The 22,467-nt window shown below is 39.4% G+C and overlaps 1 protein-coding gene across 1 annotated transcript; it reads right to left on the reverse strand.

The window, feature by feature from the left end:
* Nucleotides 1–1,610: 1,610 nt before the first annotated feature.
* LOC135478043 (uncharacterized) lies at nt 1,611–17,363 on the reverse strand. The gene is made up of 5 exons (XM_064758308.1): nt 17,260–17,363; nt 5,837–6,367; nt 3,608–3,704; nt 2,241–2,380; nt 1,611–1,901 (listed from the first exon to the last, which is right to left on the reverse strand). The coding sequence occupies exons 2-5, from the start codon at nt 6,341–6,343 to the stop codon at nt 1,761–1,763; spliced, it is 885 nt and encodes a 294-aa protein (XP_064614378.1). The 5' UTR covers nt 6,344–6,367; nt 17,260–17,363; the 3' UTR covers nt 1,611–1,760.
* Between the last annotated feature and the right edge of the window lie 5,104 nt (nt 17,364–22,467).

Below are 22,467 nucleotides of genomic sequence, written 5' to 3' on the forward strand. Positions count from 1 at the left end.
TATAATAATAATGATAATAATAAAAATAATATATAATAATAATGTCGACACAACGTTTTAGTTATAAAAAAATTATAATGTATTCTGATTATTGTTTTATACACGCGCATTCCACAAAATTATGCCAATTACATGTAATGAAAATCAATACGGCTGAATATCGTGGAATTTTTCTATGAACAAGAATGGGCGACATTTTAAATCAAAATATGGCGTTGTCGTGTTGACGCATTTTGAAAATTCCGCCATTTTACCTTAAAATTTCGCATTTGTGCCGTCTGAAAACACGACAAAGCGACAACGCAGCGTAATGACCGCAGAGTACGTATATACTGGTAGCCCTACTGCCATCTTCTGGACACACAACTTGCGTCACGTAAACGTGATATCAGCGGGTGCCAGTAGCTCTGACATGGTGCTATTCTCACTATATCTTGTGCAGTAACGTTCGTGGAAGTTAACTCTCCAATGTTTTGAAAAACATGTATACCTCTGATTAAATGTATGTATATATGCTTGGGTTTTTACGTCACACTTAACAATTTTTGAGAAGACGAGGAGTCATCAGGTGTGTACATGTACTGTGTTTTCTTGTGGTAGGCTTTCTTTTGGAGTCTATGTCGCCAAAGTGCTTGCGCCACTGAAGTGTCATGCCGAAGACACCGGACATGACACCAGACCCAGTTACATTATACTAACGCCAGGACAACCAGTCATGTTTCCTCTCTCTAGTCTCTCAGTTAATCCTTACTTGCCTACTCCGAGGCAGACGCTTTAACTGTTGGGTCACCTAAGCGATCTACCGCTAATTGAGACATCTCTGACAAACTGCTTAGCTGTACCATTGTAAAGGTAGGGCCTACAACCTGCCAACGCCAGGACCGAGTCCACCTTTTGCCACACAAAGGATCGTTTTCAAAAGCCGTTCGCGCATCACCTATCCGAGCTGGGTTAAAATATTTCGCCAGGTATATATCAAACGGCTTATCGGTGCCCTCTCCATAATTAGTGTGGATGTATGCTTCGCCTTTTATGCACATAATCGTCTCTATGTCATTCAAAATACAACCTTTCCCTTTCTCTCTTTCTTACCTTGTTTTCCACTGTGAAAATGTGAAAATGTGATTTGATTTGCCAAAAATCTCCTGTAGCCTATACCGGTAGCCGTTTTGAAAGAATAGTGAACGACGTTCCTCTTAATCACGTGGTTAACTTATAATATACCAGTTGTTGAGACAAAAAAATCTAACAATGTTTTTTTTATTCTGGAATTGTTTTTATGTGGCTTATTGATGATAAGCAATTCTTAACACAGACTTAGATATATTCCTAATATTCTTAGGTACAGTACTCAAACATTCTTTTGTTCAAATGGCATCCAGTGATTCAGTGGTCTGTGCCTATTCCAAACTCGAGTTTATATAGTGTAAACTCAAGAGTTTAAATGTCTTAAATGTCAACTTTGCACTGGATGGATATGGAAGGGTGCCAAACTGAATTCCACACACGCAGTGCCAAACGGAATTCCACACATGCAGCGCCAAAGGGAATTCCACACATGCAGCGCCCAAGGGACTTCCACACAGCGACAAAATCAGACGCATGCGCTGAAAGGCTGAAAATCATCCCCAGTTGTATAATCACATAGCTGCAGGCATCTCCGGTGGTACTGGAGCATGCAATGTATTATTCCGGTACATATTTTACTGTCAGATGATTGGGACAGATCGTAAAGGTTATTATCGAGTAGCCCCGACCTGTCATGACACAAATTGTCCCTGTCTTTCGTCAGATTTCTGCAGGCTTTTCTCTAACTTCTCCTTTGCCCACTTTGCGGTCAGAGTTTCCTCAACTCGGTCCATGAAAGCGCTGTGGGGTGGTCTCCCTTGTCGGCGGAAACGCTAAAGGTAGTAAAATTGGAGGAGATATTAACACTGGATGACGCAGACGAAAAATCAACGTGGTGTCAAGTGAATTAAGATATTTCTATTTCAAAAGGGCACGGTTATTTATCCAGCTTGAGAAAGAAGGTAAAAGACTTCCGCCTCTTTCTTTAACAGTTGTTTTTTCTAGATTGATTTGCAAATGGGAAGTACAACAACTTGGTTACAAAAATGCAAGCAGAACACCAATCGGGGTAAGCATGTAGAGGTTTCAGAAGATCATTTCGGGAAAGACGTTGATATTGACTTGATTTTTTTCTGAATGAATGGCTAACTTAAATAATTCAGCGTATTTACCGTGAACGATGCCGGTCGTCTGGGCCAAGGGCTGTTTGGCAAAATGAGTCTGCTCTCCCAATATGGCTGCGGCGGTAATACTGGAGCCATCTGGCGGCCGAGATGTCTATCCGTTGGGGGCTCTGTATTTAGACCATGATCTGTGAAAGAAAAAATAAAGCTTCAGGACACCATCAACTATGATGCTCCACTTTTACTATTGCACAGAACTTTGACGGCATGGAATCGCCGTGCCACAAGACGACGCAGTATATGTACACGTACCTGATGACTTCTCATCGTAATATGACTGAAAAATGGTCCAACGTAAAAACCCAAAATATACATACATAAATTCACCTATAAAACATTCATTGCGTTTGTCTGGCATAATCGAAGACTGCTGCTGGATGCTTTCAATTTCACTAAAAATCCATCTCAATTTCTCAGTTTCCAAAACCGTCTTAGTTCTTTGTTGGTTTATGTTAAGTATTGTTTTAGAAATGGGTCTTGGAATTACTGAATGGAATGTCCCTTGTGCCTGACGATTGGTACACACTCTAAGAACTAATCCGTTAAGCTGACAAACTACTATGTTTTTACGGTGATGACTTAACAGATTATATTATTGGTACAAACTTTTATGCTGTATATGACAGATTTATTCTGTGTCGTCCATAACATAGTACCGTGTCGTCCATAACATAATACTGTGTCGGCCATAACATAATACGGTTGCCCATAACATAATAGTGTGTCGTCCATAACACAATACTGTCGTCCATAACATAATAGTGTCGTCGGTAACATAATACTGTGTCGCCCGTAACATAATACTGTGTCGCCCGTAACATAATACTGTGTCGCCCGTAACATAATACTGTGTCCTCCATAACATAATAAATGTAACACAGTATTACGTTATGAACGACACTGTATTACGTTATGAACGATACAGTATTACATTATGGATGACACAGTATTACGTTCTGGGCGACACGGTGTTACGTTATGGATAACACAGTATTAGGTTATGGGCGACACAGTGTTACGTTATGGATGACACATTATTACGTTATGGACAACACAGTATTACATTATGGATAACAAAGTATTACATTAAGGGCGACACAGTGTACGTTATGGATAACACAGTATTAGGTTATGGGCGACACAGTGTTACGTTATGGATGACACAGTATTACGTTATGGGCAACGCAGTGTTACGTTATGGGCGACACAGTATTACGTTATGGACAACACAGTTTTACGGTGTGGACGACACAGTATTATGTTGTGAATGCCACAGTATTACACAGTACTGGGCGACACAGTATTACGTTATGGGCGGCACAGTGTTGTCCACAAACCGTTACCTCAGTACTCACATATATTAAGCCGTTCACTTTTGAACGCGATGTTGTAGGGGTCATGGTCGTGTGCCGTGATAAACTCTGGCAGCCCGAGAGATTTGATGGGTGGGTACTGAAATAAAGAATGTATAAGTCATTGACTGATTCACTGACTGATTGACTGATTGAGTCGGGGACTAAGTAAGCGACTGAAAGACGGATTAATATAGATATTAGATCTTTTTTAAACGAAGGTGGGTTGTTTCTCTTTCGCTGACCAAGAGTTATTCGAACTTGACACTTTTTTAAAACTTACCTCCTATGTATAAGTTTAATAGTGTTAAAATCCAACAATTTAGCAGTGGCAGAGGAAATAAAGCATTTGATAATAATTATAATATTTATTTGTTTCATTGATTGACGTTTCATGGCGTTCACAGGAATATTTCATTTTGATGACAGCATTATTGGGGGAGAAAACCAGGCAGAGTCAGGGGGAATTACTCTACCACCCTCAGCTTGAAATTAATAAAACCATGTACATTTAAGATAAACTATAAGTCTTATTGGCCACGTCCTTTACATAGAAATCTGTGCTTAAGGTCCTTTCTCCTTTTCTCCTGTCGTTCCTCCAAATTTCGTTCACGTTCCAATGTCTGGCGGATATTTGGTTTGCTTGGTTCCTTGTGGTGTAACACAATTTGCCTTTTAATTTGACGAAATTTTCATTCAAGAAACCACATAACTCACCAAGACACACGTGACCTGTGAAAGCTACACGGGAGCTCACAAAATGATAATGTTACTTTCAAACGGCTGTCGGTTGAAATCCTTCTAAAACAGAACGAATTCTTCCAACCAAAATGCGAGGACCCAATTTCATAGGGTCACATGTGTTTTGAATGCGCATTTCTGATGCTGGACGAGGCCTGGTTCTTTTCCATTGTTTTATCTGTTTGTATATTAAATGTGATGAAAGTACAGCAGTTGTCTTACATATTACAATAACCTTCACTGCGTGTTGTTTTACCTAATTCTGCATAAGAAATGGTGCTAGAGGGCGAGTAATTTGCTACTATTTACGCATTTATACATGAACAGTTAGGGTAAAACACTAACAGGTAAACTGACAAAAGGCCTTATTTCACAGGTCACATGTGACCAGCTGCTCTGGTTTTACTCTCTACGCTGTAGACTTTAAATACTGAATATACACATGGCTTGGTGGACGAATTTTCTCGCCTGGACAAAGTTTTGGTCTTGGATGAGATATTTTGCTTATGACGAATTTTTGCATCTTGATATAAAATTTGTGTCTCAAACCAGATTTCACGTTTCCAGCAAAAATCTCTGTCCTGGGGACAGATTTTCACTTTTTCACTGAGATACATGTATTCTTATTTTGCAGGGAAAATGTAAATGCCTTGGAGTAAATACGTATTACGTTTTTGGCAAATACAATGTGGCAAACACTAATGCTGGCCGTTTGTTGCTACTGTGGAGCACTATCCCGAACACAAGTGTAGACCTGTGCAACAACACCAGTATGTCGCAGTAAACTTAAGTACACGAGGGATTAAGACGCAACTCAACGCAACGCAACTCAACGCAACGCAACTCAACTCAACTGGTCGAATGTATTTAGTCACTGTAGCTGATGGCCACGTGATTTTAAGATCGACCGTCACACAAGCAAAGACTGGATTTCAGTCGCGTAAAACAGATACATTTTTTTTATTTATTCCATGTTTTACGTCGAATTCAAAAATATTTCATTTATACGACAGCTGCCAGCATTATGGTGGGAGGAAACCGGGCAGAGCCTGATGGAACCCACGACCATACGCAGACTGAATATCTTATTTGATTAACGTTACAAAATCGTGTGTGACGATGGTAAGGGGAAATGTTGCGACGGGTCTTTGACTAGCTAGATGTAGACTACTTATTCGGACTGTAATCGGTTCTTCACCATAGAAGCTAACGGCGGAATCTCTAACTAGAGGTTGAGCAGCCATTAGTCAGTGTACTCGGACTATCCTTTGATGTCATTTCTGAAAACTTCCGACCATTTCCGGCAGAAAATATGAATATAATGGAGGGATAACTATGAAATACAAACTGTGCCCCAAAACTGAGAAAAACAATTGCATTATTTTTTTATTTATTCACGTGGCCATAATCTTGCTTTTAGAGTTACCTTTTAAAATCTGGACCACAAATGATAATGACACTTAGTATATATGCACTGGCTAACAAACTTACCCCCCTGAAATCATGAGGCGTGGGGGTGGCATAGCGTCCCAAGGGGAACCGGCCGTCTTTGACAAACATGAGTTTCGCCTCGTACGAATCCGGCGCTCGGAAGCGCGTAAGGAACGGATCTTCTTCGGATTTCGCTCCATCCAGAACGCCTTGAAGAACCAAGCTTTGCCTCTTTGGCCTTGAGTAGCTCTGCCTTTGACCGGGAATGGTTCCGTACTTCCACGGCTGCATCGATTCCTGGGCATTCCGCTTTGGTGGGTTCGGACCAAATAGCTGCGGCCGGAAATCCGGTGGCGGCCGGCGCCAAGGGTCCAGGTGTAACGGCTGTAGTTTAGGCTTGAGATGGTCACTTCGAGTCTGGACCAAATCTATATTGGCGTTAAACCCGGTTTTGGCGTGGAATCCAAATTGCACGATACCCAAGGAACTGGGTTGACCATCGCTGACAGGAACATCCGTGGAATCTTCGCTTTCCTCTTCACTCAGCTCTAATTCTTCGTCTGCCATCTTTGTATTTTATTGTTTCTCCTTCTACAATCAGACATTATTGTGAATGTTTGTAAATTGCTTTATACTAGTAAATGCAGGCCCATCTCTCTTGAAGTGTAGGCTTATGTAGGCCTATATGTATAGGTCATCAGTTCACACATTGCACATATCAATGGTACGGGTATAAATAATCTATACCCACATGCCCGGTACCAATAACACGGTACCGTACCTAAGGCTAAAGAAGTCTGGGTTCTCTGCGCTGTACCGTACCACAATTATCCAGGAACCAATGCGGTCGTGGTGAGTTCGAGCCCTGCTCATGCTGGATTCATCTAAGTCACAGGTGAGAAGGTCTTGCATCAACCTGCGGATAGTCGTGTGTTTTCATTTTAACACTATAAATAATGTAAAGGGCCTCCGTGGCCTGGGGAGTTAGCACGCCTGCGCGGAATCTTTCACCATTGCTCAAGTCCAGCTCAAGCTGGCTTCCTCTCCGGCCGTACGAGGGAAGACCTGGGAACCACCTGAGGGTGGCCGTGGGTTTCGACCGGACTCTGTCCGGTTTCCTCCCACGGTAATGCTGCCGCCATCGTGCAAGTGAAATGTTCTTAAGTACGGCTTAAAAATACAAATCAAAATATAGCTGCTAAAGCAGCGATTCGGGGGTTCAAGCAGGCATTGCCGGCCTATGCGGTATCAGTTCCGGTTACCTCCATGTAATGGTAATGTATAGATACATAACCAACTTAATTAGAAAGCCTACATTCTTCGTAGTCATTAGTGCGTTGTAAGTACACTGTATATCATATGTACATAGATGTGCCAAACGGAGTAAATCGACCTTTGGGCAATATTTGAAGGGGTGCATGTCTCGTCTTTTTTCACACAGTTCAACAATTTTCAGCATACATAGAGTACATATATAGTGATTACACTCAGATATTTTCAGCTGTAGCGGTTTTGTGTCACGTGACGTCCAAATATGGGAGAAAACTGCACTTTTTCGGATTTCTATTGCAATTCGCGACAAAACTGTGCATCAGAGAACAGTAAGAAGACCAGATTCGTGATCAGAACATCAAACTACCCCAAGCAGCGCACTTAAAATGTTTAAATTTAAATTCGCTAAGCTGGGAACGAACTCTGTCATGACTGACCGGCGTGAGCGATACATGCTCGACGCGACCTGCCTAATGTCAATTTCCGAACGTCAATCATCTTCACTGTTCAACTGCCAGCAGACGGTTAGCCTTTAAATCCGTCTGTAATTAGGTCAAGTCAGGGAAAACTTTGCCAGTATCTCCTTTATTATTTACTCTGTTATATATGTAACAAAGTCCAAAAACCAGTCGCAATTTTCACTTCAAATCTCCATACACATTTCCTTAACATTTATATCGTTCATATGACAGCATAAGTTATTGGTCTAAAATCAGTACATATGGAACAATGGCACGGGGTGAGCCAATTGCAACTGCAGTGCAAACCAGATAATTAAAAGAACATATACAATGATACATATTCTTCATAGCCATCCATACATTGTATTACACTATATAGCATGTATACGTAAATGTGTCAAATGAGGTAAATCTGCCTGTGGACATTATTCAAAAGCGTGCATGTCCTGTGCTTTTTGACACAGGTCAACGATCTTCACCATACGTACAGTACATATATAGTCCTTACTACACAGCGATTTTTAACGTTACAGCTTTAGCAGTTTTCTGTCACGTGACCCCCAAACATGGGGGGTGGGATTGCGCTTTTTCGCGTTTTGATTGCAATTTGCCACACAATTTACATCGCAGAACAAAAATAAGATCGGATTCGTGATCAGGAGATCATACTACGCCAGGTAACATGTAAAGAGTCATTAAATTCAAATTTTTCGTTTTCCAATGACGTCACATCATACATATCAGTCAAAGCCTAATTTGCATACATATTGCATCCTTTTTCTCTCAAAATAGCCTCCATGGAACGCTTGTCAGGTGTGCTAAATTTTAAGTAAATCGGACATTGCGCTTTGGAAAAAATGGCTGTCAAATGTTTTAATTTCAACCCAAAATGGCCGCCAGATCACGTTACTCAAATCGACCAACTTTTTACTCGTAAGAGCACACCTCCGGATTTATCAGGTACCTAGGTTTCATGCTTTTCTGTGAAGACGTTTAAACTATAGAAGTTTTTCAAGTGTAAAAAATGAAACAATGGCGAATTTGGCATGTATTACTTCTTGTTTGCCGACGTCACTTCTGGCTGTGTAAAAGTTGGCTTCTTGCCTTGAGTTGATGTTAGACTTTAAAATTGCACCCTCTTCCGGTTTTTATGACGCCACATCCGGTTTTGTAAAAATTGCATTTTCGAAATCAGCATCTAAAACTGCATTTACGACAGTAAAATTCTTAACAGTTTAGAAAATGTTTTGAAGAAAAAAACAGTTTTTTCGTCACATGATAATTTCACCCAATAACGAGCTTGTACAATTTTCAACGCAGAGAGTTTCCATTATCACCCTGAATATACCTAGGCCGTATGCACCTGCAATTTGAATTTCAACTCAATCGCATCAGCCGTTCTGAAGAAGATGTTTGAAGGTTTTCATCAGAATCCAATATGGCCGCGGAGTCACGTGATCAAAAGTTTCCAAACGATTAGGTGAAAAACTTTTGGTGTGTAGCTAAAACATACGGAAATTTCATAACTGTGTGACTTGCCATTTTTTCTAAAAGCACGGCACAAATTTTTGGAGAATAATAATAATAACCGTAACGAAAACAATAAGGATTCAAACCTGAATGGCTTGAACCCCTAATAAATAAACAAATCTAAATAGTGCAGGTACGAGTCTGAAAGGCAATAATTTCAGATATTCTTGGTAAATCGAAAAGATTTCATTTCATTAGTGAATATAGATCTTTTGCCAAAAATTTCCGGTATAACCTCTTCAATACTGACGAAGTTTTACAAGTGTGTAACGTACAGGCAGGCACTCCGCACTGATGGAAGACAAGTGTCCTTTATAAACAAATAACAAACTAGCTGACCAGATGAATAATGGGTATATACTGTCAGAGAGTGTCTTGGAACCTTCAGTGTGGATGGTTGGACCGTAATTTAAATTTTAATTTAATTCTTTATTTATTTAACGAGGATTTCTCACAGCCTAATGGCTCCTACGGAGATCTCCTCAAAGCATCAATTAACAACATAATAGCTAACGAAGTACATACATATAAATATGGGAATACATATTTCAGATAACGGAATATAAGTTGAAATAAATAAATTATTATTTACAATGTTAACATCGTTTTTACCATTACCATGGTCATAAAACTTTTCTGTATCATTGATAAATTTATGTACACATTGAAAAACAAGTTTATTATCTGCGTAAGTTAGATCTTTAGAGCCAAACAAAAGTATATTACATATATATCGTGAACATTGTGGGAAAAAAAAGAATAATGTAAGAATAATTTACACCGGGTGAAATAATTTGTGTGAGAGTAGGTAGCATGTGCTTCCTATGGTTGGCAAATTGAAAGCAAATAAAAAATAATGAAAGGTAATTTCACATGTATTATTACAGTAATGGCAAGTAGTATATTCAATAATATTATACTGAAAAAGACCGTAGAAGAATCTGTGATCAGCGTATTGATCTTGTAACTGGAATTACTACAGAGCACGACCAGATGTTAGTCTATCTCCCAATCGCCACTGGCTAGACAGTCAACCTTAAGTTATAAAAGTCCCAAATAGAAACGTCCATCTGCGATACGGAGATCTTGATCAACTCTGACGCAGAAAATTGCAGAAGGGAAAAATATTTTCAACCAAAAACATGATTATATCAGTCGCAGTAGATATATACACTTACAAAGATTGTACCAGCACGGCCGCCTGTGAGCCTTAGAATCATGAACGGAAGTAGCCTATGCTTAATTGCTTGTTTGGTTAGATTTATATTATTTTGTTACTTTTAGCCGGTTTGATGTTCAAAAGCCACTCTCAGGAAATAGTCATTTTACAATGTGGTGGCCAGTTTTATGGGTACAGGAAGTTAGAGTGCCCTTGGTAAACCACCAGTATTTGGCTAGTCACTGATGAACTTTCCACGTGACGCAAAGATATGCCCACCATATTGGTGGAAGACAATTGGTCTTTAACGCACATTAATCTGTGCATACCACCGCACCATGCCTACCTACCCACAAACTGCTCAGTTGGTTAGCGCCGCTACCGCAGCGTAATGACCCAGGAGTCTCTCACCAATACGGTCGAGTTCAAGTCCGGCTCCTGCTGGCTTCCTCTCCAGCCATATGTGGGAAGGTCTGTCAGCAACCTGCAGATGGTCGTGGGTTTCCCCCCGGGCTCAGCCCAATTTTCTCCCACCATAATGCTGGCCGCCGTCGTATAAGTGAAATATTCTTGAGTACGTGGTAAAACACCAATCAAATGAATAAATAAATAAATCTATAAACTCCAAACCCGGGTTTGAACCCGCTCCTCGTGTGTCCTAGAAATTGAAAGGCAATCTACGTCACGGACCGTCCCTAAAGTATCGATGTTATTGGCAAGTGCCATAATATTATAATTGATAATCAATACTTATTATAATTGATAATAAATACTTGTTATAACTGATAATCAATAACACTTTCCTAAACAACACCAGGTGTCCAAAAACAACATTAAGGACAGCGTGACCGAATCTTTCTGTAGGCATGATCACCGTGGCATAACCCAGCCAAATGTAAATAGGCCTACCAGTGTCCACTGATCAATATAAAAGCCCGTCAAACGACGCTCAACGCTCTCACGTGCAATGTCACCGTGACCTGGATAAGCCAACCACCGGGGTAATGGTAAGTGCAGTGGACGAAAGACTCGGGCATGTATTCGCCAAGCGACAGCGGTAACTACGGTATCTCTGTCATTCACATCGTTGTGAATTCAGGCATGTATTTGTCACCATTTGTAGTCGGCGTTTAACATCACTGCACTTTTTTTGGCCTAAGTCTGCAAAGACATTCCACAAGAGTAAGCCTAACACTGGGTCAATGTATATTCCACAGACATTTCACAAGAGTCGGTCTTACACTGGGTCAATGTATACTCCATAGACATTCCACAAGAGTAGGCCTAACACTGGGACCAATGTATACACCACAGACATTCCACAAGGGTAGGACTAACACTGGATCAATGTATACGCCATAGACATTCCTCAAGAGTAGGACTAACACTGGATCAATGTATACGCCATAGACATTCCACAAGAGTAGGCCTAACACGGGATCAATGTATACTCCGTAGACATTCTGTAAGAGTAGGCCTCAAACTGAATCAATGTGAACTCCATGGACATTACAGAGGAGGAGGCCAAACACTGGGTCAATGTATACTCCACAGACATTCCACAAGAGTAGGCCTAACACTGGATCAATGTATACTCCATAGACATTCCACAAGGGTCGGCCTAAACCCTGGATCAATGTATACTCCATAGACATTCCACAAGGGTCGGCCTAACACTGGGTCAATGTATACTCCATAGACATTCCACAAGAGTAGGTCTAATACTGGATCAATGTATACACCATAGACATTCCACAAGAGTAGGCCTAACACTGGGTCAAAGTACACTCCATAGACATTCCACAAGAGTAGGTCTAATACTGGGTCAATGTATACACCATAGACATTCCCCAAGAGTAGGCCTAACATCGGATCAATGTATACGCCATAGACATTTCACAAGAGTAGGTCTAACACTGCGTCAATGTATACACCATAGACATTCCACAAGAGTAGGCCTAATACTGGGTCAAAGTACACTCCATAGACATTCCACAAGAGTAGGCCTAACACTGGGTCAATGTATACACCATAGACATTCCACAAGAGTAGGACTAACACTGGGTCAAAGTACACTCCATAGACATTCCACAAGAGTAGGTCTAACACTGCGTCAATGTATACTCCATAGACATTCCACAAGAGTAGGACTAACACTGGGTCAGTGTATACTCCATAGACATTCCACAAGAGTAGGCCTAACACTGGATCAATGTATACGCCATAGACATTCCACAAGAGTAGGCCTAACACTGGGTCAATGTATACACCATAGACATTCCCCAAGAGTGAGCCTAACACTGGATCAATGTATACGCCATAGACATTTCTCAAGAGTAGGCCTAACACTGGATCAATGTATACTCCATAGACATTCCACAAGAGTAGGTCTAATACTGGATCAATGTATACGCCATAGATATTCCACAAGAGTAGGAGTAACACTGGATCAATGTATACGCCATAGACATTCCACAAGAGTAGGAGTAACACTGGGTCAATGTATACACCATAGACATTCCCCAAGAGTAGGCCTAACATCGGATCAATGTATACGCCATAGATATTCCACAAGTGTTGGCCTAACACTGGATCAATGTATACGCCATAGACATTCCTCAAGAGTAGGTCTAACCCTGGATCAATGTATACTCCATAGACATTCCACAAGGGTCGGCCTAACACTGGGTCAATGTATACTCCACAGACATTCCACAAGAGTAGGACTAACACTGGATCAATGTATACGCCATAGACATTCCACAAGAGTAGGCCTAACACGGGATCAATGTATACTCCGTAGACATTCTGTAAGAGTAGGCCTCAAACTGAATCAATGTGAACTCCATGGACATTACAGAGGAGGAGGCCAAACACTGGGTCAATGTATACTCCACAGACATTCCACAAGAGTAGGCCTAACACTGGATCAATGTATACTCCATAGACATTCCACAAGGGTCGGCCTAACACTGGATCAATGTATACTCCATAGACATTCCACAAGGGTCGGCCTAACACTGGGTCATTGTATACTCCATAGACATTCCACAAGGGTAGGCCTAACTTTGGATGAATGTATACTCCGTAGACATTCCGTAAGAGTAGGCCTCAAACTGAATCAATGTGTACTCCGTAGACACGCCCCAGCAGCATAGCTTAGTACTAAATCAATGCATACTCCATAGGCATTGCACAGTAGACCCAACCTTGAGACCTATGTATTTCACGTTCCACAAGAGAACGTCTATAACTTCAAGAAATCTGTATTCCTTTTACAATGGTTTATAGCACAGTCTCGTTTCTACTGACATTTCTCTTTCAAACATAGGCTTCGTCGTTATATACATGCGTACTCAGAGTCAATAATTCCAGAGTAGGCCATGTATACAGCTCCACAAGAGTAGGCCTAACTATTGAAATAAGCTATACTCCTAATTCGCATAAACACAACACAGGAGTAGGCCTAACTATTGAAATAAGCTATACTCCTAATTCGCATATACACAACACAAGAGTAGGCCTAACTATTGAAATAAGCTATACTCCGTATAACTCGCATATACACAACACAAGAGTAAGCCTTAAATTTAGCCATTGTATTCTCTTGAAGCCTCGTTCACAGGGTACGATTTGCACCGAACGCACTTGTCCAGTGACATTATGACATGCTCTTTTGCATTTGATTTGAAGTAATCAAATAAACTCGATGATAATCAATTCCTTTAATCTCCATTTTGCCGGTCACACTGCAAATCACAGCGTGTGAGGTGAATTCCACATCACTATAGAGTTGGCCTAAAAACTGGACGACTACAAAATCCGTATCGATATTTCCCTAGAATAGGCCTAAAATTGGACAGATGTGTTTCTGTAAAAGCCGTGTAGACATGTGTGTTGAATATCTACACTTACATATATGCGGTATCACCAATATATAAGCAAAGTGTCCAGTGTAATACGAAGACGTGTAATTTTACATCAAACTTTGCCGGCAGTTTCGGTTACAGTCGATTTTTCTGTGCATAAACAGCTCCATTCTGATTGTAAACTCAGATACAAACACAAGGGGGCTCCGTGGCTCAGCTGGTTAGCGCGCTAACGCAGCGTAATGACCCAGGAGCCTCTCACCAATGTGGTCGCTGTGAGTTCATGTCCACCTCATGCTGGTTTCCTCTCTAACTGTACGTGGGAAGGTCTGCAAGCAACCTGTGAATGGTCGTGGGTTTCCCCTGGGCACTGCCCGGTTTCCTTCCACCATAATGCTCGCTGCAGTCGTACAAGTGAAATATTCTTGACTACGGCGTAAAACAGTAATCAAATAAATAAATAAATACAAATCTGTTGCCTGAGTCATGATATAATACAGTATTTTTACAGCATCATACTGAGTCATATTATCATGTTAGTCTAATACACCCTTTATACTGAATTAATAGAATACGTGTGCTATATTCAACAGAATAATTTACCGTAATAACGGAATGCATTCAGAAACAGACTTTCTGTTAAATCTAAAGATAATTGTGTTGTTACATACCCTTTGTGCTGTCTGCACGCGATGTTTTCTGTGAATGTCCATGTCTGCACGCCATGTTTTCTGTGGATGTCCATGTCTGCACGCGTTGTTTTCTGTGGATGTACATGTCTGCGCGCGATGTTTTCTGTGGATGTCCATGTCTGCACGCGTTGTTTTCTGTGGATGTCCATGTCTGCACGCGATGTTTTCTGTGGATGTCCATGTCTGCACGCGTTGTTTTCTGTGGATGTCCATGTCTGTAAGCGTTGTTTTCTGTGGATGTGCAGTTTTGCATTGACGTGTTGTTTTTTCTTGATGCGCATTTTGGTACGCGTTCTTTTCTGTGGATGTGCATTTTTGCACATGTCATTTTAATACTATTAAAAGATCTATAACCATGTGCATGTGGAACCGTCATGGACTTCAATTTTCCTATCCAAACAATGTCAGTAGCTTTGAACTTGGCCTTCGCAGGTTTCGAACTCGTGGCTTTAACAAGACTGGCCTACAGATACAGAGATTTAATGGACACTCCATTGTGTACTTTACTTATACGTGCGTTTTACCTCTAACAGGACTAATAAATCATACTCAAAATGCACTTCTAAATGGTATCAAATATACATGGCAAATTCTGGCTCTGTGCTTAATGGCACGTATTTTGTGACACATTTTCATTTATTAATTAATTAAAATGTGGCATGTCTTTACATGTATACTCATACAAAGAGTTTAAACGGTTAACTATTTATTACGCTGTGGGGTTTCCGTGACCGAGGTGACTTTGCATGCCAGCGCGACGCAATGACCCAGGAGCCTCTCGCCAATTCGGTCATAGAGAGTTTAAGTCCAGCTCTTGCCGGCTTCCTCTCCGGTCTTACGTGGGAAATTCTGCCAGCAACCTGCGGATGGTCGACGGTTTTGCCAGTTATACCCGTCGTATAAGTAAAATATTGTTGGGTACAGCGTAAAACACCAATCAAATAAATAAATAAATGGCTATGTACACAATTGGTATATTTAGCTTATAAAAGAAACAAATAAAAGTCAATTAAATAAATAAATAAATAACGAAAGATGTTTTCCTGTAACTCAAGCAAATATAATAACAGCAATTTAAACGACTCACCGACATTTTACGGTGAAATTTATGAAAATTTTTACTTTATTAGTTAAGGCCTATATTTAAAGCTTCTCCCGAAAAATATTTCCCTGTAACAGTCAAATACACCGGCTTGACAGGATATATTTTAGCAAACACCTATATTCCCTCAAAAAATATAACTTTCTATTTTTACTCTTTTTTCTCTGAAAATATTTACTTTATTAGTTTAGGCCTATATTTAAAGCTTCTCCAGAAAAATATTTCACTTCAACAGTCAAATACACCGGCTTGACCGGAGATATTTTAGCAAACACCTATATTCCCTCAAAAAATATAATTTTCTCTTTTTACCAAGAATAGCAAAAAAATTAAATTTTTGCTATTTTCCATTTCATTAAATTTCACTGAATATCAGACACGTACCTGGACTATTTAAAGCGTTAATATGATTCTAAAGTATTTTTGAAAAAGGCTCAGAAATTTTATTACTGATTTTCAACGCTAACATGTGCACAGACGAGGCTGTTATTTTGCGAAAGGTAATTATTTGGGCTATTCTAAAATACGTTCATATAATAGCAAAACTTCCATTGATTTATGCTGATTGATTTTCTGCCAAAATGTCCCTCACAGTAATCTTTAAGCACAAGGTCACTGTAGCACGAAAGTTCATTCAGTGCAAGAAATCTGAGCTTCCGATGTCTGACGTTCAGCAAATGTTGCACAGTTGGGCAGCGCGTGCGCAAAGCATAGGAACGGTTGGTAAATATTACGTATCCTGACTGATATTGAGAAGGTCTTGATTAAATGTATGTGGGCAATCGGCCTATTTAGTTTGAACTGTTTAGCATTGTACAGGGTATAGGCTATCAGTACACAACTGCACCAAACCAGCGTAAACTTAAAATGAATGAATGATTATTTATTTTTTTATCTGATTGGTGTTTTACGCGGTATTCAATGATATTTCACTTATACGACGGCGGCCAGCATTATGGTGGGAGGAAACCGGGCAGTCAAGGGGGGAAACCCACGCCTATCCGCAGGTTGCTGACAGATCTTCCACGTAGGGCCGGAGAGATGAATGATTATGGCTTAACGTCACGTAGGCAATACTTCAGCCATATTGTGGCGAGAACATGTTTACATGTAAACTTAGAAGCGAATAGCACTGGACATTTAAGACAGCAATGAGTGTAAATATATACAAAAATGCTGTATCACGCTTTGTCATTCACAGCCAGATGTATAGGTTAAAGACACTTCTAAGTATAGGTATACTTTGCTTTATAATAAGGGCCATACACATCTAAATATCTCACACACTATAAAATATAAAATACACCACAATTTACAACCCAGTGAGTGCACCTTGCTATTTTATGACCAGGGGGGCCAGGTGTATATAAGGTGTAAATAGATAATATATCACCTTACCTTTACGGTACTGCGTTGGGCTGATCTCCCATTTCACTGCGTTTGCATATACATATAACTGATTTATAACCAGATGCATAAATCACAGTCCGCGATTACGGGTGTTATGCAGAAATACATATATATGTATGTAAATATATATATATCTATATATATATCACCACGGCTTGGTCTAGTTTGAAGTCACTATTTGACAAACCGTTAACACTTGCGTGTGCACTTAACGTGTAGTACACCGTATATACAGAGGTATTACCTTGTTGGTAAAACCGGTAGCTATAGGCTAGCTGTTTGCACTGACTTGCCCATTGTATCTGGTAACTAGGTGCCAGGCTTAATGGCTCACCCATTAGCCATGCGCAATTTGTGGTCCGCGCTTTCAAAGCGGATTTGGACGTGTTTCTATAATAGGCCTATCTATAGCAAAGCCAGGACGACCAAAGATTGAGCCTGTGTGTTTTCAATAGACGAACTAAGTGGCCGATAAGCCCGGGCATTCTTATAATGCGTTAAGGTGCACTTGAGATGCATTATGTAGATAAGATAAAACTTAAGCTGTCATCGTTTTCTTTTAGTTATGTTAAGACAACTACTAGGCCTAGGTTTTGTAAACACAGTGAAGGTTACACAAGTCGGCCAACTGCGTCCAAGATTTGCTTCCGAAATGAATTGTGAAGGAGCACTGATTGGGTAATAGTGCCACATAAGTTTGGGTTGTTGATATACTGTAAATTTCTGCACTGTTATTTTGCATCTAGTTAAAAAAATATATCCGAATTTTGTCTATTTTAGATAGAACTAAAAACTTTTTGTCAAGTATTATTTTTCACACCTTTGAGGTTACCAAGGTAACAAAATGCTGTCATGTCACTTCCAGAAACCACAGCTAAAAAAAATGGTGGTCATGCTAGGTTGATTTTTTTATATGTTGTAGAGAAAAGTTCAAGCTGCTTGTGGTGGTATGGCATGGTACCACGTAAAAGTTAGGGTATATATATCTTTGAGGTTGAAGTTGACAAATTTGCTGAAGGCCTATATAACGTTTAAGGACTTGGCGTGAAAAATTCAACCGTGATTTAAATACTTATTCTTTTGAACTCTCAGAAGAAAAAAATAATCTTTTAAATTAACAGGAAGCATTTTGTCTGAATGATGCCAGGCTCTGTTCTGTTATTTCATATATTGTTCTGTTAAACTTGGCACACATACTCTATTAATTCAAGATAAGATTTTATCAGACTAACAGGATGCTATATTGATTGGAATATGACATAGCATTAAGTTAGAATAACAGAATGCATTCTAGCATCACTCAGACGACAGACTCACTGTTTACATTTTTTTTTCTCACCAATCAGATTCTATTTTCTCTAAGTACTCATACATTCATACTTTTGATTTAACTATTTTTAACTATAAAATTTTTCTCACCGGTTTAGAAAATTGTTGCCTTTCCCGGATATATCAGCTATATATTTTTCGATTTTTTAATGGTCATTTACCGTTTTCTGCAGGTTAATTATGTTTAATTTGGCGTCATTTCGTCTCATGTCAAAGATGTACTTTTTCGCTAAAATTGTCAGTAAATTTAAAGGTGAAGAATTGTGTTTCTCGCTCAATCCCATAATGGCTTTACTGTTAACATTAACAGAGTATTATTTTTAGTGTATTTGATTTCTTTATTTATTCATTTGATTGGTGTTTTACGCCGTACTCAAGAATATTTCTCTTATACGACGGGGGCTAGGATTATGGTGGGAGGTAACCGGGCAGAGCCCAGGGCCAACCCACGGCCATCCGCAAGTTGCTGACAAACCAAACGTACGGCCGAGGCTCGAGGAAGCCAGCGATTGCATTGGTGAGATGCTTTTAGTATATTCCGTGACAAGAAACAAATATATAGGCCGAGAAGTCACTTTAATATCTGAAACCAGTAATTTCACGAAAGACTCACTTCCCCCCCTCTCCTCCCCCAACACAAAAAGCGCTTCCTCTGCACGTAATCGGCACTTGAACTGACATTTGCGTTCTTATGTAGTCTCAGTGTGAATAAACACAACTGGATATATGCCAGTCAATATTCATGTACATATGTATACGACTGGGTTTGTCCAGATTTATGCAGTCTGAAATTTTGCACTGAGCAAAATATGTATATTTTTACGTAATCAGGAGAGAATTAATCCGCAAGCTCGACGAAATTGCAATCCATCATCACTCAAGGAACGGAGTTTTGAAGGCGGCTCTTAGTCCATTGATCTTCAGGTCGCGTGTTCGAATCAAGCTCTTGCTTGTTCAAAGGTTGCAAAGCGTTAAGTCAGGAGGTTTACACGACAAAGATTTTTCCTTGATTCCTTTCTTAAGTTTCCCCCTGTCGTATAAGAAAAAACATACACCTGTAACCACAAATAAATTCTCATTATATACGGTGCACAAAACACTATGCTTAAACACTACATGAAAAACATCTTTTGTAAAACATTCAGTAATTGATATTATATAATTATGGTTAGAGTTGTAGTCCCATGACTACTATCGATGCATACCTGTACAGCTCAGTTCCTAACTTCCACAAGAGATTTTAATTTATTTATTTGATTCTTGTTAAAGTCCATACCGAAGATGTTTGTCAAATATTGATTAGCGATAAACCAACTGAATTTTTGCAGTTAGAGAAGCACAGATAATTATACCTTTCACAAAATATCAGCCCCCCTTTGTGCACCCTCTGTGTTACGTTTCAAAATCGGTAATAAAATTCGTAAAATTTATATTGTGGGTCGCTTGATAACTTTTTCAAACTTTTACAGTTCTGCGATGAATGGGGAGCATTTCATGGTCTAGTGGTTTGAGGCGTTTGCCTTTCAATAGCTAAGGCACACCAGGTGCGGGTTCAAACCCGGCCTTGGACAGGGAGTTTATAGATTCCCATAATGTATGGAGTACGGATTTCAGGAAATATCAAAAAAACACTACAAGACAGCGAGAAGTAACGAAACAAACTATTTAATAGATTTATTGACGACCCGTAAGGCATGGCTTCGTGATTGTAATGGAACAATATATGGTGAATTAAATGTACAATATGGGTATATGGCTAACCCTAATGGAAATCTAATATACACCGCATGACAGGCATCCATGCATATATGATAAGCCTAGATATGTATCCAGCTGACATGAAATCGCCAGTGACCTTTCGTCTCTGACGTAATTGGCAGACCTCTCCACGGAGAGGAAGCCAGCATGAGCTGGACTTGAACTCACAGCGAGCGCATTGGTGAGGGGTCATTACGCTGCACTAGTGCGCTAACCAACTGAGCCTTGGAGGCCCCCCAAGGGATGTTTTAGGTGAATGCATGAAATCATTATTCAAACCATGTACCATGCTAGTATAAAAGATGTTGATGATGTACTACTCTGGCATAACACAAAAACTGCTGCCTTAGTTGGACAGAGAATATGTTGATTCGATCGTTATCACTGCTCGTGGGGCTTTGGTGACAATGTATGGTTGACAACGCTCGTGCACAACGCCCACAAGAAAATCTTTGTAAAAGACCACGTTTTCCATCAATTCACCAGTGTTAAAACTGAAGTGGTATATACATGTATAACTGTAAACACAGTCTTAAAACTGAAGTGGTATATGCATGTGTAACTGTAAACACAGTCTTAAAACTGAAGTGGTATATGCATGTGTAACTGTAAAGACAGTCTTAAAACTGAAGTGGTATATGCATGTGTAACTGTAAACACAATCTTAAAACTGAAGTGGTATATGCATGTGTAACTGTAAACACAGTCTTAAACTGAAGAGGTATATGCATGTGTAACTGTAAAGACAGTCTTAAAACTGAAGTGGTATATGCATGTGTAACTGTAAACACAGTCTTAAAACTGAAGTGGTACATGCATGTATAACTGTTAACACAGTCTTAAACTGAAGAGGTATATGCATGTGTAACTGTAAACACAGTCTTAAACTGAAGTGGTATATGCATGTGTAACTGTAAACACAGTCTTAAAACTGAAGTGGTATATGCATGTGTAACTGTAAACGAAGTCTTAAAACTGAAGTGGTACATGCATGTACAATTGTAAACACAGTTTTAAAACTAAAGTGGTATGTGCATGTATAACTGTAAAACACAGTCTTAAAACTGAAGTGTTATATGCATGTATAACTGTAAACAGTCTTAATACTGAAGTGGTACATACAGGTATAACTGTAAACACAGTCTTAAAACTGAAGTGGTATATACATGTATAACTGTCAACAGTCTTAATACTGAAGTGGTATATACATGTATAACTGTAGACAGTCTTAATACTGAAGTGGTACATGCAGGTATAACTGTAAACACAGTCTTAAAACTGAAGTGGTATATACATGTATAACTGTAAACACAGTCTTAAAACTGAAGTGGTATATACATGTATAACTGTAAACAGTCTTAATACTGAAGTGGTATATGCATGTGTAACTGTAAACAGTCTTAATACTGAAGTGGTATATGCATGTGTAACTGTAAACAGTCTTAATACTGAAGTGGTACATGCAGGTATAACTGTAAACACAGTCTTAAAACTGAAGTGGTATATACATGTACAACTGTAAACACAGTCTTAAAACTGAAGTGGTATATACATGTACAACTGTAAACAGAGTCTTAAAACTGAAGTGGTATATACATGTATAGCTGTAAACAGTCTTAATACTGAAGTGGTATATGCATGTGTAACTGTAAACAGTCTTAATACTGAAGTGGTATATACATGTATAACTGTAAACATCTTTGCAAGCAGTCATTAGATGGCGCATAGTATTTAAGACAGTCTATAACTACACTTCAGCCAAGACTACACTTTTCCCAAATCTTTGCTGTACCTAAACCATCGAAGAGAAATCACAAGCACAGGGATTAAGAAAAAGATTTTTTATTTGCTTGCAGAAAAAAAAAAAAAACAATCATAAAATGTGGACCTTCTCTTCTCTCTGCATCAAAATGACAAAGATATACATGTACTATCAAAACTAGGAATTATGCTTAAACAACTGTCATTACTTCATTTTCCCACAATCTCAAAGTTTGAACTGAACAGCCTTTTGCAAAAAATTATGAATTACCCATGACATGATGCACAAAGTAAAGTAACTGTCTGATTGTACTACATTCCAAAAATGCTATCCCCTACCACATTTCG

This window comes from Liolophura sinensis, chromosome 11, assembly GCF_032854445.1.
Source record: "Liolophura sinensis isolate JHLJ2023 chromosome 11, CUHK_Ljap_v2, whole genome shotgun sequence".
NCBI classification, from domain to species: domain Eukaryota; kingdom Metazoa; phylum Mollusca; class Polyplacophora; order Chitonida; family Chitonidae; genus Liolophura; species Liolophura sinensis.

What these genes read in the sequence shown, in the direction of transcription:
- LOC135478043 (XM_064758308.1), bottom strand. Translation starts at nt 6,343, where the DNA reads ATGGCAGACGAAGAATTAGAGCTGAGTGAAGAGGAAAGCGAAGATTCC. An exon ending in CGCCTCATGATTTCAGGGGG is followed by an intron (nt 3,705 to 5,836) that starts GTAAGTTTGTTA and finishes TCTTTATTTCAG; the next exon opens with TACCCACCCATCAAATCTCT. An exon ending in AAGTGAACGGCTTAATATAT is followed by an intron (nt 2,381 to 3,607) that starts GTGAGTACTGAG and finishes TTTCTTTCACAG; the next exon opens with ATCATGGTCTAAATACAGAG.